Here is a 20,842-nt window from a genome sequence, read left to right as displayed (position 1 = left end):
AATTAAAACCTTTTTTAATTTCATATCTTAATAAATACGGCCGGGCGACTAGCGCCCGCCTTCCAAAAAGTAAAGAAGTCTCGTGTCCACGTTTCTGGGTGTTGGGTGCCGGTTAGGGGGGGGGGGGGGCGGCAGCTAGTCGCTGACCATGTGGATGTGTAGGTTTGGGGATTTAACATAGTGTTTGTTTTCCAAAGGCTCTCTTACGGTTTCACTCCCCTGGGATCTCTCCTTTCCTCTTGCTGCTGAGCCAGTTAACAGGCTCACCCCTCCCCCTCTTTCCAGCCTTGGTGCAGTAATGTTTCCTGTAATGGCGGTGACCTCCCTGACCCAGTGTTAATAATGCACGACCACCTTCCCCCATCGGAGCCAAATGTCCTTTTGATGGTTTTTTACAAGTCTGAGGTTTGCCTGTCCAAGGAAGTGGGAGCACAGCATGTGTGGGTAAATGATGCACGTGCTCATTTATTTATGTATTTATAGAGCTGCACGCACAGTCCATGCGGGAATGAGAGAATCCCAAACCAATTAAAGCAAAGCCAAAGCCAACAGATCTTGCTTTAGGTTAATATTAGAAAGATGTTTCCATCTCGAGCTTTAAGGTGGTGTTGTGTTAGAGTAGCACTGTGTAAAGTACTTATTTGCAAAAATATATATAATGAAGTAGGTCGTGCGTGTGTATGTAACACAGAACAGAACCCATGAATAGTTCATAGTTGTTCCAGGCCCAGGCCCAGGCCCAGCGCCTTTTTATCCTTCCAGTGTTGACTCTGACGTATTTATAGCACTTCATGCCAGACTGCTGCCATTTCTCAGCACTGTGTATAACAGGCGTTACTCTTACCCAATTGAGTGGTACTCAATGTATTAACTTCGGCAGGATGGACGAGCGATGGAGACCCCCGTCCACAAGAGTCGATGGGACGATGCTTAGAAAAGCAAGTGGAAAGGAGAAACAAGGCTCGAGGTCATTATCTGCAAGCCATGCCCATTTAGCTCTGCATGCCTATACACGGCATATGCTTGATGCTTGCAAACTTTTCACGTTAGAAAGCTCTTTGAAACTACCTTACTAGCTAATGAGCATTGGCAATGGCAATAGGTCTGGCTTATGAATGAAAGTGCCAGACACTCAATACGTCATCACACATGTACTCTGTCACTCATCTTGCAGTCAGACATTCATTCATCCATCCATCTACTGACTCAATCTTGTGTTCCCCCTCCGACCCAATCGCAATAAACCACACACAAATACAACAACATAAGGAGTGGTATATGTTCCTGTTGGCTGCCCTCCCCAATCTCTGCTGCTGCCAGAGACAGACAAATACCATAAAATATCTAGTTATCTAAGACATTTTACAGCATTGCAATGTCATGTGCCCGCCCTTAAAAGTTCAAACTTAGGAGGCTGGATAAATAAACATAATGGTCACAGCTGTGTGGTGAGCAAACGCTTCTTTTGTGGAAGAACACAACTTTTCCCTATCGAAATATGTATTCTTGACTCCCAAGATGTGGGTGGAGTCAAAGCCCCTCTCTATGAGGCTCACACACATGTCTGACGACAGCTGTGCTATCAAACCAGACCATAATAGGCCAAACACATCCTAGACAGAAGCTGCGGTCTGCAGTGTTTTAGTCAATACTTCTGCTTTCCACGTTGATTTTAAGTAAACCACATACTAAAATAAAGCATGACACTGCTGATGGTGAAAAAAAAATGAACTGCAGCTCATTCAGCAAAAGTTCCTTTTTATATTGTTGTATGAACAAAAGCTTTTGAACTCTAACCCAGCTGAAGTACCTTTAGTGAGACTTAAAAACCAAGAACCTTCGCCATGACCAACAGGGCAGCAGAACAGCCACAGCCCTAGCTCACGCAAGTTTATCACCTCTGATAAAACGCATGCAGCATTAATAGGGCATCATCCTGCCAGAGACCCTCGGGCTCCCCTACAAGAGAGTTTTGGCTCCAAGAAAGAAAGCAGTAGAGTAAAACAAAACAATGAAATTAACAGATTTTTAAATTGGTGTTAATATTATGAAATGACGTGTTTATTACAGATGATAATATAACAATATAAAACTGCAGATGTACAAAACAACTTGAGACGAAAGAGTCCATAAAGATCGAGTACAATCCCAGCTCTGCTCCAATCTGGAGAAAGAGTCAATGCACTTTTAGAGTTCAGAGTTGGTCTCAACCTGCTTTAATGAACTGGAGTATGTTTACATCTGTCTGACAATCTACTCAACAATGTACAGAGTGAGTTTATCAACACTTACAATGTGAGGTATGCCTTAACCGACTCTAGAAATGCCTAGTTTACTCAAGCCATCCCTAAAATCCAGCATATTTTTCAAGTACCCCTACAATTTGCAACGTGTTTTTATGTTCCTTAATAAACTAGAGTATGCCTCAAGCACCTCACCCTTGCCCTGTTAAATAGAATATGCCTCATTTAATCTCTGGAAACTACAGTAAATCTCAATCCTTTCTGTAACGTGGAGTATGCCTCAACCTGCCTCTAAAACTCATTGTATGCCTCAGTTAATTTCTATAATCCAGGATAAATCTCGATCCAACCTACCAAGTGGGGTATGCATCAATCCGCCCCTAACATTCCTTGCATGTCTCAATTCCCCTCTATAAAACAGGGTAGCCGTAATCTTCCTGATCAAGTGTCGTCCTCCTCAGTCTGACTCCACGTTCCACATTGCACCTCAATGCGCAAGATAAGCAGATTATGACTCAAGTCCCCCATATATTCAGAAACTATGTCTCAATTCACTCAGTAATTCCGAGTATGTCCCAACCCCCCCTATCATGTATACTATGTCGAATCCAATATATGATCTGTACCATGACTGGCCCAACCTAATAATGTAAAATGTCCACCCTATTAAAAAAGGGTCCCTGTCTTCCCATCTAACCCTCTCTCCCACACAATACCCAATCAGTGTTTTGCAGATGTTCCCGTACTGGCACTCACATACAGTTTCGTCAATGTATCTCACAACCACGACCTTTACCATGCCATGCCGCTTCAGTAGTACGGTGCTCCAGTACTAGGGTCTGCAGATATCATGCCATGCTGCTCCTGTGCGAGGACTCTTAGATATTATGCCAGGCTGCTACAGTACACAAGCCATGCCGGTACAGTCCTAGGGCCCAGAGAGATCACACCTGATAGCATGGCATGCTGCTCCAGTCCTAGGGCCCAGAGGGTATCATGCCATACTGCTGCAGTACTAAGGCCGAAGGACATCACGACACTCCATGCTCCTCCCGTGCTAGGACCCACAGACCTCGGCCCACAGTCCTCCCCCTTATCCTCCTGTACCATCGTTGTGAGGTGACCCACGCAGCTAAGCAATCTACACCACACTGACCTTGATACACCCTCTGCCATTGCAGCACAGGGCCATAATCCACATATGCCAGCGTGCTCAGATTAGTCTTTGCAGCCCCTTCTGCGGTGCCCGCGCTGAGACCCTACAGCTCTGCCAAAGCACCTCAGTCCTGTCTGCAGCACTCTCTGATGACCCAAACTCTCCCAAAGGATCGCAGTCCTGACCTGCAGTGCCCGCTTCTAACCCAGCGCTGCCACCCCTGCACACCGCTCTGCCAGGGCACCTCGATTCTCACAGTCACCAGCAGGGAGTCAAATATGCACGGGGGAGTGCCAGTGACACGACAGAGCTTTCCAGAGGCGCGCGCCTCTCACGGCACGCCTGCCCCTCCACCCCAACACAATTTACAGGTAGTCGATTCGAGGATGTCTCTCATGGCAGACTGGGCGTCACCGGGATTCAGATGTGTAGGGCCTCGAATCCTGGATCACTGTTCGAGATTTCCTCTCCGGTGGGCACAGCTGAGGGAGCTTCTCCGGTGCCTAAAAATAAAAGAAAAACAAGGAAATGCATTGAGGAGGTTTCCAGTTCCATCCGTGGACGTAGTCAACGTACCCCTGTACACTGCAGGGTTACTGTTAGTGAGTGTAGGAATCTTCAAGGCGAATTCGCTCACACAGCTCTTGGCCTTTCTACAGAGGTCACTGTGGAGCAAGTAGGGTACCACCTCACGCTCTTCTAACCCTTGGCTTCTCTAAAGGGAGTCACGGTGCGATAAAGGTGAGAAGAGCAACAGACTCCTTTCCCATGCAATCTGTGGCCTCTCTGGAGATTATCAGGGGGGCAAGAGGAAATAAAGGACCCGCCTCCCTCTAAGCCTCTGCAGTAAACCCTCTGTAGAAGGGTAGAGGGTGCGGTTCCACTTAATCTTTGACATGGCTGGAATCAAGCGTCATTATGCCCCCCTCTACCGCTTCTCCCCAACACCTGTCACTAAATCTGTAGCCTCAATCACTTGTTCCTCTAACTCACACGGACTGCTCTGCCGGGGGAGTGGTTCTGTACTGTGAACACACTCTTCGGGGCCATCAAACGTCATCAGAGACTAACTGACCTGCAGAGGCTGACCTGACTAGCCTACAAAGACCGTCAAGAGTTCACAACAGGTGAGTACCTCTGAGAAGCTGCTGGGATTCCCACCAAAGGCCAGTCATTCCTAGAGGCAAGAGGAGATGAAAAAGCGCAGTGTCCAAAACACCACCACATACCCGTCTCCTCAGGGTGGCCTTCAGTCTTCACATGCTCTGGAAAATTCTTCCGGATGTACTCTCTAGAGCGAATGTCGGCCTAGAAGCAAAGGAAAGAACAGACGAACAAGTTACTTACCTTTGGTAACAATCTTTCTGATCAAATATTCTATCTAGCTACAGTTTCTACACCTCGGGAATCCCCTCCAGGCGCCAGACTGGCTTGCAATAGTTCTCCTGCAAGGGGTCCCATGACTCACATGGCTCCAAGAACCACTCCTGACAGTACATCACCGGGTCCAATAAGGAGCCACCCCAAAGCACTGACGCCCGTTCCTGGTCCTTTTTTCCACACCCTCTGAGGCAGAGACGAGGCCAACAGGGCTGACAGATGTTAAAGTATATTACAACTAACTTGGGGGCTTTTTTTAAACCGCATGACCACAGGTAGGATAAGTTAGAAATCTGCAGGTTGAGTATCCACGAGAAAGATATTTTCTATATCCAAGCAGTACCTCCAAGGTGTGTGTCAGGAGGAGGTCAAATCAAGAAATCAAGCAAAACACATCCTGCAAAATGGGAATACCTATAACCTTCAGAGTCAAGTCACAAAATACTGTTTAAGACATGTACAGAAGCCAAGGAGTTCCCTGGTAAGACTGGGATATGGACACCCCTGGGCAATGGAGAAGAAGCTGCCTTCGCCTTGGAAGAATGACCCTTGATGCCCTCAGGAGGTTCCTCCTTTCCAACAGCATGGCATATCATAATATGATCAATTGGGAAATGGTCGGATTCGGAACAGCTTTACCTCTCTGGGAATGAGACTCACCAAGGAAAAGCTGATCATCAGTGTTGACAGAGTGATGCACCGGCCCACGTGAATTAGGGGGGCAACCGTTGGCAAGAAAGAAGCCTTGGTCTTATGAATCAGTGTGTCAAAAAAATAACGTGGCCAAACGAGGACAAGAAAAGGCTGCAGCTCGCTAACACCATGAGCCGAGAGAATGGCGATCAAGTGTGGTCTTAAATGTAAGAAGCCACAAATGGCACTGTGCATAGACTCACAGGGAAAACCTATAAGGATCGTGGGCACCAAGTTAGGATCCCACTGAGACAAAATAAAGTGAGAAAGGAGAAAAAATGCATCACTATAGGAGACGTACATAACAATGGCTCATCTGGTAAATAAAGGCACCAAAAGAGCCAGTGAATGGCCTTTACCAGTGCCTAGAGCAAAGCCTTGCCACGCTAAGGAAAGCAGAATACATCAGATAAGCGTGCCCTAAGGGGATACAATTTCACCTCACTGCACCAAGAGATAAAATAGGACCAACACCCAGAATAAACTGATTTGGCGGAGTGGTGACAATCTGACAAAATCCAGTCCACCACCTCAGCAGGGAGATCAAATGAACTCAGACTGCCCCCCTTAATCTCCAGGCGTGTAGGTGGAGACTCTATATGTCCAGAAGCAGCACCACCCGCCCCTCCCATTGCTAGAGGAAATCAACCTTAGTGGAAGAGAAGGGCACAGGGACCAGCAGAGGAGATAAGAGTACCTCACCCACTCAAGCCAGTGTGGTGCCCTTAAGATCATCTGCGTATGGTTCTGGCACAACCTCCTAAGAACTCAAGGGTTTAAGAGAGTTGCAGACAGTGCTTTTTGTGAATGCTAAACATTTCCACTGGTGGAATGCCCTAGAGATTGAAGATTGGACCACCTCCAGGTGAAAATGTCACTCATAGTTGGCAATTTGACAATCTGGAGTTGCCAGCCCACATATTTAGGGAGTCTGCCAGATGGTTACCCGTGAGCGATATATTATGAGCCTGCACCAAGGTTTAGTGCTTCCAAAAGGGCAGCCAGCAGGGATAGCCCTTGAAAAAGCAGAGGAATTTAGCCCAAGGATCAGGCTGTGATGGATCCCGGTTTGAAGTGCTCCAGAGCCGAGTCTCCCTTATCACCAAATAAGCGTGCGCCATCGAATGGCATGTCCATAAGTTTCACTTGGACATCACATGAGAACCCAATGGAGTACATCCAAGTGTGGTGGCAACGGAGAAGCCCATGATCCGTGCCACTGAATCAAATGTATGCAAACCAGAGGGTATGATTCTTTTCACTCTATCATGCCCATCAGGCCCAGACCCTGCAAAATGGTCATGAAGATGATCTAGAAAATTTGGTAAAACCAAATGTGACATTTCCCACAAGGCAAGGTTGTAACTGGTTAGGAGGCAATTTGCATTCAAGAATCGAAGAGCTTCTTTTCCAGTGGTCTCAATGTTCTTCGACTCCATCAGGAGGTGAAGTGGGCAACGATTCAGGATTCTGCTTGGAGGAATAGGATGCCTGAACCACAAAGCTCTCTAGGAAGGAGTGAGTCATCAGAAATTTTGAGTCCCCAGGTACCGGGCAGAGGTACAAGAATAACTGACAATTCATCTTTGGGGCTTGTCTCATGCCACTAAAAGGGATCCATCAGTGCCCCATTGAAGGGGAGCAATGGTTCAACCATTGAAGACTGGCTGAAAAATTTCTGTACGCAGGTTTGCTTGATCGCTTCCACAGGCAATCACCAGGTCAAGAACCTCCGCAGCCTTGTGGAAGACCTCTGTCAGGGATGTATTTTCTTCAGTGGGAAGTTCCAGACCAGCACGCCAGGTCCTCATCCAGAGAGGTGTCCAGGCCATTGGCATTTTGCAGAGGTATACTTAACAAAGAAGGGAGGTAGAGTATAAAGTAGGATTCCTACTCCACGGGCACTAATAATTAAACAAGAAGAATCCTACTACCTGTGTAAAAGGGAAAAGGAGGGGGGAACATTCAGTGTTGTGTAAAATACCCCTCACACACCAACAGGCCCCTTGGTGTCATGCTTCATCATCGGGGTCTTCGCACCCCGCTAAGGGGATGCGGCACGCTTCGACCTGCGACTACGCGGGAGCGTTAACAAATCAGACTATGTGTGGTGTGTGTTGAGTGCAAGTGAAAGGTTAGGATGTGAGTGGGAGGTGTAGTGATAAGTTAAAAAGTACCTGGCTAGTGGGTGATATAAAAAAACTTTATTAAATACCCCTGGCTGGTGCTGTTAAAAATGTGCAAAAGAACGAGGTTTCCGGTCTTAATTAGGGACAGAACCTCTGGTGTGCGTCGACATGTTTCGGTACGGGTGTACCTTCTTCAGGACGGGGCACAACTCCCAACCCTACTCACGTTTTTCTAAAGAAAATTGTTTTTTTTATTTATTTATTAAAAAGTGATTACACTCATTAAAGATGGCTACAATGTGCCTACAGCGGTTATCTGGTACATGTAATTACATGTCCTGAAAAAAGAAAAAACCATTAGGTTTGGTTACCATATAGGGTTGGCTCAGACAGGTGCAGTCACCTGGAGCCCCAAACAGTTCATTCAACCTGTAAAGGAAAAATTGACATACAACACACAACACATACAAACATATAAGGCACACTAAGGGTTTTTTGTTTTTTTGTTTTTTGTTTTTTGACATACTTGTGGTCTTGGTTGGCTATTACCTCATGAGCAAGTCCTGGGCATCAAGGTAGGTAGGTGGATCCACAATCTATAAGGATAGAGGAGTGGATTCAGTGAAAAAACAAAAAACCCTTAGTGTGCCTTATATGTTTGTATGTGTTGTGTGTTGTATGTCAATTTTTCCTTTACAGGTTGAATGAACTGTTTGGGGCTCCAGGTGACTGCACCTGTCTGAGCCAACCCTATATGGTAACCAAACCTAATGGTTTTTTCTTTTTTCAGGACATGTAATTACATGTACCAGATAACCGCTGTAGGCACATTGTAGCCATCTTTAATGAGTGTAATCACTTTTTAATAAATAAATAAAAAAACCAATTTTCTTTAGAAAAACGTGAGTAGGGTTGGGAGTTGTGCCCCGTCCTGAAGAAGGTACACCCGTACCGAAACATGTCGACGCACACCAGAGGTTCTGTCCCTAATTAAGACCGGAAACCTCGTTCTTTTGCACATTTTTAACAGCACCAGCCAGGGGTATTTAATAAAGTTTTTTTATATCACCCACTAGCCAGGTACTTTTTAACTTATCACTACACCTCCCACTCACATCCTAACCTTTCACTTGCACTCAACACACACCACACATAGTCTGATTTGTTAACGCTCCCGCGTAGTCGCAGGTCGAAGCGTGCCGCATCCCCTTAGCGGGGTGCGAAGACCCCGATGATGAAGCATGACACCAAGGGGCCTGTTGGTGTGTGAGGGGTATTTTACACAACACTGAATGTTCCCCCCTCCTTTTCCCTTTTACACAGGTAGTAGGATTCATTTTGCAGAGGTAAGCAGTCACTAGCATCCATCCCAGAGGGGTCGAGACAACTGGAGATGTACCGCCTCAATGATGTAATCACTGCTCTGATAAACAATGTTCTGCATCCGAATAAGGTCTGAATCCCAAGTCTGCTAAAATACTTAATAGCAGGCAAAGGCCTGTAAAGAGCAACCTCCAATCACTACTGCACCTTGTGTCTGGACCTGACCAGGATGGCCTTAATCTTTGGAAAGCTCATCAAAACTGTGCAAATTGCTCCCGACTCCAACAAATTGTTGAGAAGTCGAGTCTCTGCCGGAAACCAGAGGCCTCTGATCTCCATCCATCCCAGGCAGCCTTCTCAACCCTGCAGTGATGCATCAGTAACCAAAGTCAGATCTGGGTGGGGTAAGGAGAGGGTTTTGCCACTGACACTATTACGGTCCAATAGTGTTGTATGGCATTTTTGATTCCGAATGAATTTTCCCAATTCATGCCCTTACATAGGTACAATTTGCATTACCCTTATATAGGCATAGAAATCAAGCCCTTATTTAGGCATAGCTGATGCTACCCAAATACAGGCATGGCTACTTCCATCCGTTCATCAACGTCACAACGATTTCTTGGAAAACCAGACTCTTCCTTTCCCAGCAAATATTTTCGAGAAAACTATGAACATACAACTATCGAAATTTATAGACAATAATAACCTGCTGGAGGATACCCAATTTGGGTTCAGACAGGGTCATGGAACAGAGACAGCATTATTAAAAGCAGCAGATGAAATAAGGATGACTTTGGACAAAGGAGGAGCAGCTGTATTAATACTATTAGATCTCTCTGCAGCCTTCGACCCGGTCGATCATGTCATCTTGATCGACCGTGTCTCAGCCATAGGAATTCAAAACAAAGCGAAAGATCTTCTCGCATCCTTCCTGGCTGACCGTCCACAAACTGTAAAAATGGGCCATTTCACCTCCCATACCTTCTCTCTCCCTTGCGGCGTCCTACAGGGCTCCTTGCTAAGTCCGACACTGTTTAACATTTATGTTTCGGACTTAGCGAGGGTAATAAAATCCTATGGAATTGCCCTAACAACTTACGCAGACGACACACAACTGGTGCTATCTGTACACAGTGATGGTACATCAGTTGCGGCAAAGTTCCAAGAGGGAATGCTGGCCATCAGTTCCTGGATGTCATCAAACTGTCTTAAATTAAACTCTGACAAAACAGAGGTGATGACATTCGGGAAACTGGAACCTATTTGGTCCCCTCAATGGTGGCCACCTGAGATGGGAGCTCCACCTCAACCAGTCACTAAGGTTCGTAACCTTGGAGTCGTATTTGATGATAAAATGACTTTTCATCATCATGTCAACTCAGTGGTCTCCTCATCCTTTTTTACCCTGAAAAAGATCAAAAAACTGCTGCCATACCTCCCCTCGTCAGCCGGCAAAACTCTAATTAGCACTTTGGTCTTTGCCAAAACAGATTATTGCAATGCCCTTCTTTTGAATGCCCAGGCAAAAGTTATTAACAGACTGCAGCTAGTCCAGAACGCCTCGGCTAGAATCCTACTGGGCGTTCCCAAGTTCACATCTATTTCCCCATATATCCGGCAACTGCACTGGCTCCCAGTCAGGAGCCGGACAAAATTCAAGGCACTGTGCATTGCCTACAAAGCAGTCAACAACATGGGCCCACAGTTCCTTAGAATAGCTCTCTGTCCACTTGAGCACTCAAGAACACTTCGCTCCTCCTCTGCACATTTGCTCAAAGTCCCGCGAACAAAAAGGGCCAACTGGGGTGACAGGTGTTTTACAATCTCCACAGCCAAACTTTGGAACACACTGCCCCTTCACATTAAAACTGCCCCCACTCTCATCAGTTTTAGAAAAAAACTAAAAACATGGCTCTTCTCATCATAATTGTCTGCCGCTGCTATGGTTCTGTATTTTGAGCGCCGAGACACCCCCGGGTAGTTGCGCGCTATAAAAATCGCATAAACATTAAGAAGAAGGGACTTCCCCTAGCCTGGATACTAATTTCTCCAAGAAACTCATTATTATGCATGAACAACTATTCCTTAGGGCTTCATCCATGATGTTCATATGCCCGACTTTACGTCAAAGCTGGCATTCCTAAAAACCTTCAAGGGATAAATATACCTTCACTTGCTATAGCAAAGCACGGTGTGGTTTGGTGCAGTTCGACTACCTACTTGCCCGACGCAGCTCGCTACAGCAAGTGCCGAAGGAAGCCGACTCTACAGCTGACGCACTGACAAACAGCTGTCCTCCTCTGCCGAGAATCCAGCTCCAGTGTTTCTGACTCCCCTTGCGGGGTGTTGGGAAATTGAGTCCGAGACAGAGATACCAACCTCCTTCATTCTAAAGTATGGAGCTGATTAAAACCTAGAGAAACCTTTGGCAGTTCTTGGCAAAAACGAAACCTATGCTAAAGACCTTAATTACTTCTTCCCTCTTACTAGACCTAGGTAGGTACATTGGGGTAGGTGTATTTTAGAAGCACCAGTTGAGTATTTTAGCCAGTGTTACTTATGTATGTATTTTTATATGTCATAGCACTAGGCAATGTTATTACGGTATTATTTTTTAATACTATTTTCGCTGTACGCATTATACTTTGCATTCTGTCTAACAATTGTAGCAGTTCACCTCTCTTGCATGAGAAAGAAGACTGTTCAATAAACCCCTTTTATTGAAACCCCGTCTCTCTATTTTCTCTGCAACTCTGTAGAAACGAAGCATGCACAATTGACTGAGTAAAATAGTTATCTATTGTTTCCACGACTCTGAAGATATTTGTTCCAGTCCTAGGGAAACAAAGTTTTCATGTTTATGCAGTTGTCAGAAACGAATCCCTTCTTGTGTATTCGAGAAAGTTTCTAGTGACTTCTGAGCTAGCTGGCACTCACAATTAAGTTAAGTATATTCGATAGAGACATACTGACCTCAGTCCTATGTCACATCTATCGGATATACTATTCCAATGCGCAGAGCCTATTGGGAATATAGGAACTACACTTCAATAGCTACCACTGGAGGTCTTTTGCAGTCTCATTCAAAACTGGGATACAATCTGACAGATTCCCAAGATGTTATACCCACTGGGATTTGAGGTCCCACTTCAGAGCCTGCATGTACCATTTGGTATGTTTGACTAGCAGGATGCAGGACGCCAACAAGAGCCTCAAGACATCTGCGCTGGAATCTAAGACTGAGGCTCAACTATCAGGATCATAGTCTATAGGTACCAGACTATTCGCTCCAGGGGAAAGGTACAAAACCGCAGTGTACCCAAAATTGTTCCGATAACAGGAGCATCTGTGAAGAAGTCAGGTGTGGCTTCAGCACGTTGATAGTGAATCTCAACAATGTTAGGAGGTTCGCCATTGACTGGAGGTGGCTGAGGACTACCTGGGGGAGCCCATTATCATCACCCAGTCACCAAGATAGGTGAAGACTGGTTCCCTCAATCTCCGAAGATGTGCTGTGACCATAGCCATCACTTAGGTGAACACTTGAGGGGCTCTGGTGATGCCAAAAAGGAGCACTGCGAACTGGAAATGCTCCTGGCCTACTGTGAACAGCAAGTCGCACCTGTGGACCTACAGCATGGGGACATAGAAAAAAGCGTCCTAAAGGTCAAACACCACCATCCAGGATCTAGGCAGACAGGATCTGGCTAACGTGAGTAGCCTGAATTTGTCTTTTTGTAGGAAGACATTGAGAAGGTGAAGACCCAAAACAGGACAAAGGACTCCGTCCTTCTATGGCACAAGGAAGCAGCAGGAGTAACATCCAATCCCAACTTCCGCAGCCGGAACACGCTCTATGGCCTCTTTGGCTAAAAGGGCGGCACTTTCTGCCGCAAGACGGACAGTTAGTCCTTTGTCAGCAGCCCTGATGTTGGTGGAATCCGTGGCAGGTTACAAAGACAGGGATGCATAACCCTGATGGACAATTTGGAAGACTCACTTGTCTCAAGAGAGCAGAATGATTCCAGGAATGTGCTCTGGTCCTACTCTACTTAAACCGTTCGAAGGGCCAACTCTACTTTTTCACATAAGAGATAAGATCGTTCAAATGGCATGTCCAACAATGAGGCTTCAACTTCACCGGAGAAGCCCGTAGACCTCATCCAGGCATGACACAGAAGAGCCACATTAGTGCCCATTGCTGAACCTAAACAGTTGGGAAATATACAAATCAGAACATATTACAAATGTTGCTAGATCGCGACTATTCAGAGTAGTTTGTGTAAGGAATGCCTGAAGATTGTGTGGCACAGCTGGTAAACTTGTGAGACTGTATCCCACATGGCATGGGAGTAACAGGCCTTCACTGACCTCAGGGAAAGGCTTGTAGAGGAGAAAATCCAATCTTCAAAATGTCTCAACTCTTTTAGATTTATGATCATACGGAGTGGTAGGAAAAGCGATGGGATTGACTTTGCTGGTGGCTGCCTTTGCAATCAAACTGTCTGGCATCGGATGCTGTGTATAGACTGTGTAATTTCCCACAAGGCACACTTGTAATGGCAACCGCGATCATATGGGTCGGGACAATTTTGGTGAGCATCCTGCCTATTAAGAGGAGTACCGAAACACGGTTTTGACAAAGTGCCCAAAAGAGTATTCACGAGGGCCACATTAAATGGTAGCAGAGACACCACAGTTAACACATTAGTTTTCAATTACATATTGGTAAGCTGTATGTCTAGAGAACTTCAGCCACCCTATGCCAAGGATGTGCTTTCCTCCATAGAAGGACTTGAGGTAGATACAAGGAGAAGTATTCAGATCAATGGCATCTTTGAGTTCTTTATTCCAGTTCTCCTCATCATACTGTGGAACACAATCATCCCATTCATAATAATTGTCACTTATCGAGTCAGTGCCAAAAAAGACTGTGTCCAGTTCAGGCCCTAACACATATTAAGGGCAAAGTGTCAGAGTCTGAAGAATTGCATATTGGTTGTGTGCCGGTAGGAGACGAGATTGATCTTGGTCGAGGTGGATTCTGCTCGAAGTCAGGTAGTACAATGGGCTGCACATCCTTCTCCAGCTTTGATTGCAGTGGCATCGATACAAAGGGAACTGGTGCAGGGGATGGAGCCAGAACCAGAGTCGGCACCAGAGTTGGTGCTAAGCCTGATATGGGTTCAAGGGGTCACATAGACAGACGAGGGCAGATTTGCTGGCGGACGTCTGGTGGCTGGTGAGGCCCCTGAGATCCCTGTGGGCCTAAACCGTGGCACAGGGAGCCGGTAAAGTGCTGAAAATGTGCAGCATGGCCTCCCTGAAGGCCTCTACTTGCGATAACATCGATGACAGACTCGGACACTCTGGATGCGCCAACCCCAGACTCTGATTCGGCTCCAATGGAGATCAGGAGCGAGACCTGGAAGCAAGTTGATGCTGTTGCACTGTCTCTGGTGTTCGAGAGCTGCAGGAAGGTGCAGATTCCTGCTGTGACTTCTTACGCTTTTTCTTGGACTTACCCAAATATTTCAACAAGGATCTCCCATTGAACCACTTTGAGAGTGGGAACAGGAACTTGCTTTCAACCTCTTCCGGTCGTGTTGTAGAGTCTTCTTGTATTTGGTGGCCTAGTTTGGCTTTGTGGTACCGAACGGCTTTTGGGTTCATTTGGGAGCAGTTCACGCAGGCCCTGGTGTTGTGCTCAGGCTTTGGCCACTACAGTCATACTTAATAGGAGTCCATCACAGACATCTATTTAGGACAGTTTCTACATAGTTTGAGCCCTGTTGTCTTATGGAGTGAGATTTATCCTAGCACACTGGAGAATCTTGATGAAATTTGTGGTCTTGAAGATCTTGGAGTAGCTCCAGATCCAGATCCTCGTCTAAAGGCACGGAAAGAAAGCAACGGATGTCAGTACGCCTGGGTGGCGCTTACATAAGTCTCTGCTCACCACTTCTAGACCAGATTGATGTTGGCGCACAGCTGAACAATGCCACTTACCGTAGTGCAGGAGTACCGCTTTAAAGTTTTTTAATCCAGTATGACGACTGGGGAATATATACGTGGGAAAGAATCTGTGGTTAGAAGTGTTCATCAGAGAAAAATACTTTCATCAGTGCGTTGGGGCTGCATCTTATATAAGTCTGCAGCATCATGTCGAGAGTAACTTTTTGTTGAGATAGTGCTGGAGTCACTGCACTGGAGAGCAATTCCGAATGCATGCAAACTGGTGCCTGGGGGGGTTCAACACACAAGGAATCTACAAATCAAATTATCCATCACAAAATCCAGAAGCAGCACATGATACTGCATGCCAGAATTGAAGGAAACCACATCGCACACTATGCTGCAGCAGGAGGGAACATAATTGGCACTGTGTGCCGCAGTCCAGAGAGAAGCACGTGGCACTGTCTGTGCAGAGTGCTGCAATCTGAGGGAGAAGCATCTAGCACACTATGCTGCAATCAGAAGAACATGGCATAGTGTGCTGCAATCAAGGGAAGAAGCACCATGCAAACTATGCTGCAATCAGAGGAACGTGGCATAGTGTGCTGCAATCAAGGGAAGAAGCACCATGCAAACTATGCTGCAATCAGAGGAACGTGGCATAGTGTGCTGCAATCAAGGGAAGAAGCACCATGCACACTATGCTGCAATCAGAGGGACGTGGCATAGTGTGCTGCAATCAAGGGAAGAAGCACCATGCACACTATGCTGCAATCAGAGGGACGTGGCATAGTGTGCTGCAATCAAGGGAAGAAGCGCCATGCACACTATGCTGCAATCAGAGGGACATGGCATAGTGTGCTGACATCAAGGGAAGAAGCACCATGCACAAAGCGCCACAATCAGAAGCAGAATCACTGGTCAGAGTGCTACAATCAGAAGGAGAAGCGCCACAATCAGAAGCAGAATCACTGGTAAGAGTGCTATAATCAGAAGGAGAAGCACAGAACACAGAGGGCTGCAATCCGAGGCAGAGGTCAGAGATTTTGTCAAGGGCAAAGTGGGAAGGTTCTTTCTTCTAAGAGGACTTCTGGTAAACCTATCAGGAAAGTCAAAATATTCTCTCTCTGTCCCCCATCTCATTTCTAATTAAACCCCTCTCCATCTCTCTGAATACAAATTCTTCTGACTGTCTCTCTCTCACTCTCTACATACCCACTCTCTACCTTTCTCCACACCTACTTCGCGATCTATCTCTTGCTTTATTATAGCTCTCTCCTGCCATACCTTGCTCTTGTTAACTCCTCTTTACCTCTCTCTATACTTTTTTTTGCAATAGTTTTATACTGCAGCTTTTGTAACGTATAGTTGTGAGCTGCTGTTATCCATACATTTCAGAGTAGTACATTTCCAATGTGAGACATTCATTTTCCAGCTGTAACAGTCATTCAGCTAATACAGTAGTAAGTGCATACAAAACAAATTAACCAAAGAAAGTTTCCAATCGAGTTCTTACAACGGGGTGACCCCGTTTTGCTCGGCAAACTTCGTGTACGCCGTGGGTTGGCTAATGTATATGTGTGCGGGGTTGCAAGAGGCTATGGACCCAAACACATCTGTGGGCCCCAGCTGCGAGTAGTCCTCTCGTAATCAGGATAGCCACAATCCCCCGCCCGATGGCTTGTTTCCGCTCTCTCTCTATACTTCACTGTCTAACACCCTCTAACACACTCTTCCACCCCTCCACCTCTCTTTCTGTATCACCTTTCTGTACTTCATTTTTCTTTTCAACTTCATTTTCTTGTTATAGCTCATGTCGGTCTACTTCACGAATCAAAATATCCCTATGCTTCTCTCTAGCACACCTCTCTACCTGCTCCTCTCTGACAACCACTGTCACCTCTCTCTACCATTCTCCAGGACCAGTTTCGACCTTGTTATGGGCATTAGCCGGGTACAGCTTGGTTTCAGTGACAGTGTGCAGGGGACAAACACCTGGGCATACCCGGCCCACCTGGGGCCATAAACTAAAGTATACAAAAAGAGATGGATGGAATTGCTTAATTAATCTCATCCACTGGTACTTACTCAGCCGCACCCCAGTCCATCGTTATTTTGCAGATCATACCACCTCAGTATGGACCCAGTTATATAATCCAGTCCTGGGTTGCTTGTGTTCCGGTTCAGGGAGGACCTGAAGTGGCAGTTCGGGCTGGACTGTTCTCATGAGGAATAGAGTCAAAACTGATTTGCATATGGCTGAATCCAAACTGAGGTTGTATGGTGGGCGAAACCAATGGATTGAGATGTGGCGTGAACAATTGCCAGTGGCTGAGATTAATTCAAGCACTCCATCCATCACCTTGCTCTTTTTGCATTTGACGTCCTAAGTGCCCCAGATATGCCCAGACGTGGGTCACAGGCTCACTGTGCCACTGGAACCAAACTACACCTGGCTGAAAAGCCCATACTAAAGGCAAAACCGGTCCTCGGTCACTTGTGTTCCCGGTTCTGGGAGGATCGGCCCTGGCAGTTCCAGGCTGGACTGTTGCCATGAGGAACAGGATCAAGACTGATTTGCCATTGACTGAGTCCAAACTGAGGTGGCATAGTGGGCGAAAATGATGGATTTGAACTGAGCTATTGCCAGTGGCTTGCAAAATCCAAGGGGGAACCACATGATGCAGAAAGTTGCAACCAGAGGTAGAAGCACCTGGCCTAGACAGCCGCAATGAAAGGGTAAGCGCTTTCTGCAGAATGCAGCAATCAGAGGTAGAAGCACCTAGAGCAATCCAAGAGGGAAGCACAATGCAGAATACCACATTCAGAGGTAGAAACACTTGGGATTATGTGCTGGATTTAAATTTTGAAGCACATAATACTTTATGCTGCAGCTGAGAAAGAAGTACTTGGCACAGAGTGACACATTCAGATTCAGAAAAGGTTGGCACAGAGTAGCGCAAGACAAGGAAAAAGCACTTGGCACAATGTGCTGCAATAAGAGGGAGAATTACATTGCACAGAGTGCTGCACCAGATGCAACTAGCACAGTGTGCTACATTCAAAGGTAGAAGCACTTGGCATGGTGTGATGCAATCAGACGAAGAAGCACCTAGCACAGTGTGCCACAATCTAAGATAGAAGCACTTGGCAGAGTGTGATACGATCAGAGGCAAAAGTATTTGGCACAGTGGAATTCAATCAGGTCAAGAAGCTGTTGACACAGATTACCACAATCAGAGGTAGAATCACGTGGCACAGTGTACCACAATCAGAGGTGGAAGCACTTGGCACAGTTGATGCAATCAGATGAAAATGCACCTAGCACAGTGTGCCACATTCAGAGGTAGAAACACTTGGCACAGAGTGATGCAATCAGAAGGAAAAAAACTTGGCATGGTGTAATTCAACCAGATGAAGAAGCACGTATCACAGTTGTTAGAATCCCCGGATCCCTGGTTGGCTGAGGTAGGTACTGTAGGCCAAACAAGGACCCATGAGCCCCCAACATTAGGGAAAGACAGGTTGCCTCTAGAGATAGCCCCTGCTCCACCTCCTTGGTAGCTTTGCACGAGCAGCCAGGCTTATCTTCAAGACCAATGTGTAAAGTTGCAATTACGCTCACAGCAACCCAATGATGACGCCACAAATAGACTCCACACAAGTTTCATAGAAAAACAAGTATATGTTTCTAAAAAGATATACAATGCGACCACACAATACTAAACCAACATATGTGTCGGGTAAGGCTCACACGGGCCTATTACTATTGAGCTAAACTAAACAATCCTATGTAATCCTAATGTCGTAATATGCAGTTTGTTATGCAACAACATAAGAATAATCCAGATGGTAATACGGCTATCTGGCAATTTGTACTGTTACTGTAATGCAGTGCATAATGCAACAACGTTGTTAACTGTTATACCCCCGTAATGCAATGCATACGGTCCCCTTCAGATACTCTGTTAGGAAAAAGCAATGAAACGTGTAATACAGTTATCAGGCAGTTCGTTATGCGAAACGAATGCAATGAGGAACAAATATATCAGGCAGTTTGGTATGCAATACTAATACAATGTGTAATACGACAATCAGGCAGTTCATGATGCAGGACTAAGACAAGGCGTAACATATTTATCAGGCACTTCATTATGCAAGCCTGGTGCAATGCATAACACACCTATCAGGCAGTCCGTTATGCAATACTAATGCAATGGTAATACGACAAACAGTCAGTTCATTGTGCGGAAATAAGGCAATGTGTCATACAATCATCAGATACTCCGTTATACAGGAATAATGCAATACATAATTTACTCTAGCACTGTTGACGGTGCCTCCGGCTGTCTCTCCGCCACTCGTGCTGGCTTGCAGTTAGTCCCCCGCCACAGTTGCCCCCCCACCCGGGTAAGATATAACACAGTAAATGCAGCTTCGTACTCTGGCCCCGGTGCTGCCACTCACTTGGCACACGAGCCGCGATCCGAGCCGCAGCAGAGGCTCGCGCTGCAGGACAGAGAAAGAGGCTGAGAGCGTCTCCCTCCAAGCCCCCGCCCCGCCCCAGGAGTCGACACATGTTACCTGGGGGGCACGAACCAACTCTCCTATCCTCGTCCAGCGACTTGGGCCTCCGATGCAATCTCTCTGAATTTCTAGGCAATGGGAAGATACTAGGCTGCACACTACAACAGCAATCAGAGTCAATGAGACTCACTGGGCTCCGGGTGCAAGATAACCAGACCACTCTTCACGAGAGTCTCAGGCTGCACACGACACACGCACGCAGCGTCGCTGAGACACACTTGATCTTCTGGTGCCCCCGATCCCAGGGCACAACTTGCGCAGGTCTCCGGTGGTAGAAAGCACACACACTCCACGTCGCGGAGACACACTTTATCTTCTGGCGCTCCCGATCACAGGGCACAACTTGCGCAGGTCTCAGGCTGTAGAAAGCACACACACACACACAGCATCGCTCAGGACACGCTTGATCTCCGGGTGCCCCTGATCACAGGGCACCTCTGGCGATGGTATCAGGTTGTAAACAGCACATGCACACAGCGTCGCTTTGACACACTTGCTCTTCTGGTGTGCACGATCACGGGTCAATCCACGAGAAAGTCTCAGGCTGCACCAAGCACATGCACACTGCGTCGCTGAGACTTACTTGGCTTCCCGGTGCACACGTTCACAGGACGATCCTCTTGAAGGACTTAGGCTGCACCAAGCACACGCACACTGCGTCATTGAGTCTCGTTTGGAACTCCACGTGCCCAAGATCACAGGGCACAACTCACGAAGGTCTCAGGCTAAACAGAGAAAACACACACAGCATCTCTGAGAGTCTTCTCTGGAAACGTTTGTGTTCCTGTGTTTCCGCACAGGGAGCCAGCTCACCTCAGGCCCTTGGGCACAGTTACTTCAGGACACAGCACACCGCAAAGTCCTTCAAGCAGGGGGACACAGCACACAAAAATCACTACAGCCTTTCCTTGATTGAAACAGCAAATGGCAGGCCAGCCCCAGATCACCCAGCAAGAGCAGTCCTATCCATCAGTCTCTTCAGTTGTTTCTTTCTTGGCAAAGGTCCTCTTGACCACGAAGTAGCTTCAGTCTTGTTCACACTTGCTCATGCCATTCTCCAAGGTTCAGGGGGTTCAGCTCGCTTAGTTATACCCCTCAATTGCTTTGAAGTGTTTGTGCTTCAGGGGGCACTGACCACTGCTCAAACCAGTTCTGGGTGCCTCTCTACAGGTGACACCTACTTCCTCTGATTAATGGGGGTCTGGAGTCTCAATCACTCAGCAGGAAATGGGACAATTGTTCTTTAGCACCAGCCCAGGCCTCTTCACCTCTAGGGGCTTCTCCTTCCCCCACACTCCAGATGCAGGTCAGCCTATGCTGTCTCACCTCTTCCACTGGGTCAACACATTTCCCAGATCCTATCGCTTTCAAAT

General features: G+C 46.6%; 1 protein-coding gene across 2 annotated transcripts in view; it reads right to left on the bottom strand.

Moving 5' to 3' along the window:
• Positions 1-2,039: 2,039 nt before the first annotated feature.
• Positions 2,040-20,842, bottom strand: part of ENDOV (endonuclease V) — a 190,491-nt gene continuing 171,688 nt past the window's right edge. For both annotated transcript variants that reach the window (XM_078654079.1, XM_078654080.1), the window contains 2 exons: positions 4,629-4,707; positions 2,040-3,902 (listed from right to left, as the gene is read on the bottom strand). In XM_078654079.1, coding sequence (XP_078510205.1) covers positions 3,820-3,902; positions 4,629-4,707 — 162 coding nt within the window. In that variant the 3' untranslated portion in view covers positions 2,040-3,819. The remainder of the gene's footprint in view (positions 3,903-4,628; positions 4,708-20,842) is intronic.

This window comes from Lissotriton helveticus, chromosome 7, assembly GCF_964261635.1.
Source record: "Lissotriton helveticus chromosome 7, aLisHel1.1, whole genome shotgun sequence".
Classification (NCBI taxonomy): Eukaryota; Metazoa; Chordata; class Amphibia; order Caudata; family Salamandridae; genus Lissotriton; species Lissotriton helveticus.
Note: the sequence above shows the minus strand (reverse complement) of the source record. Positions and strands in the feature narration are given on the sequence as shown.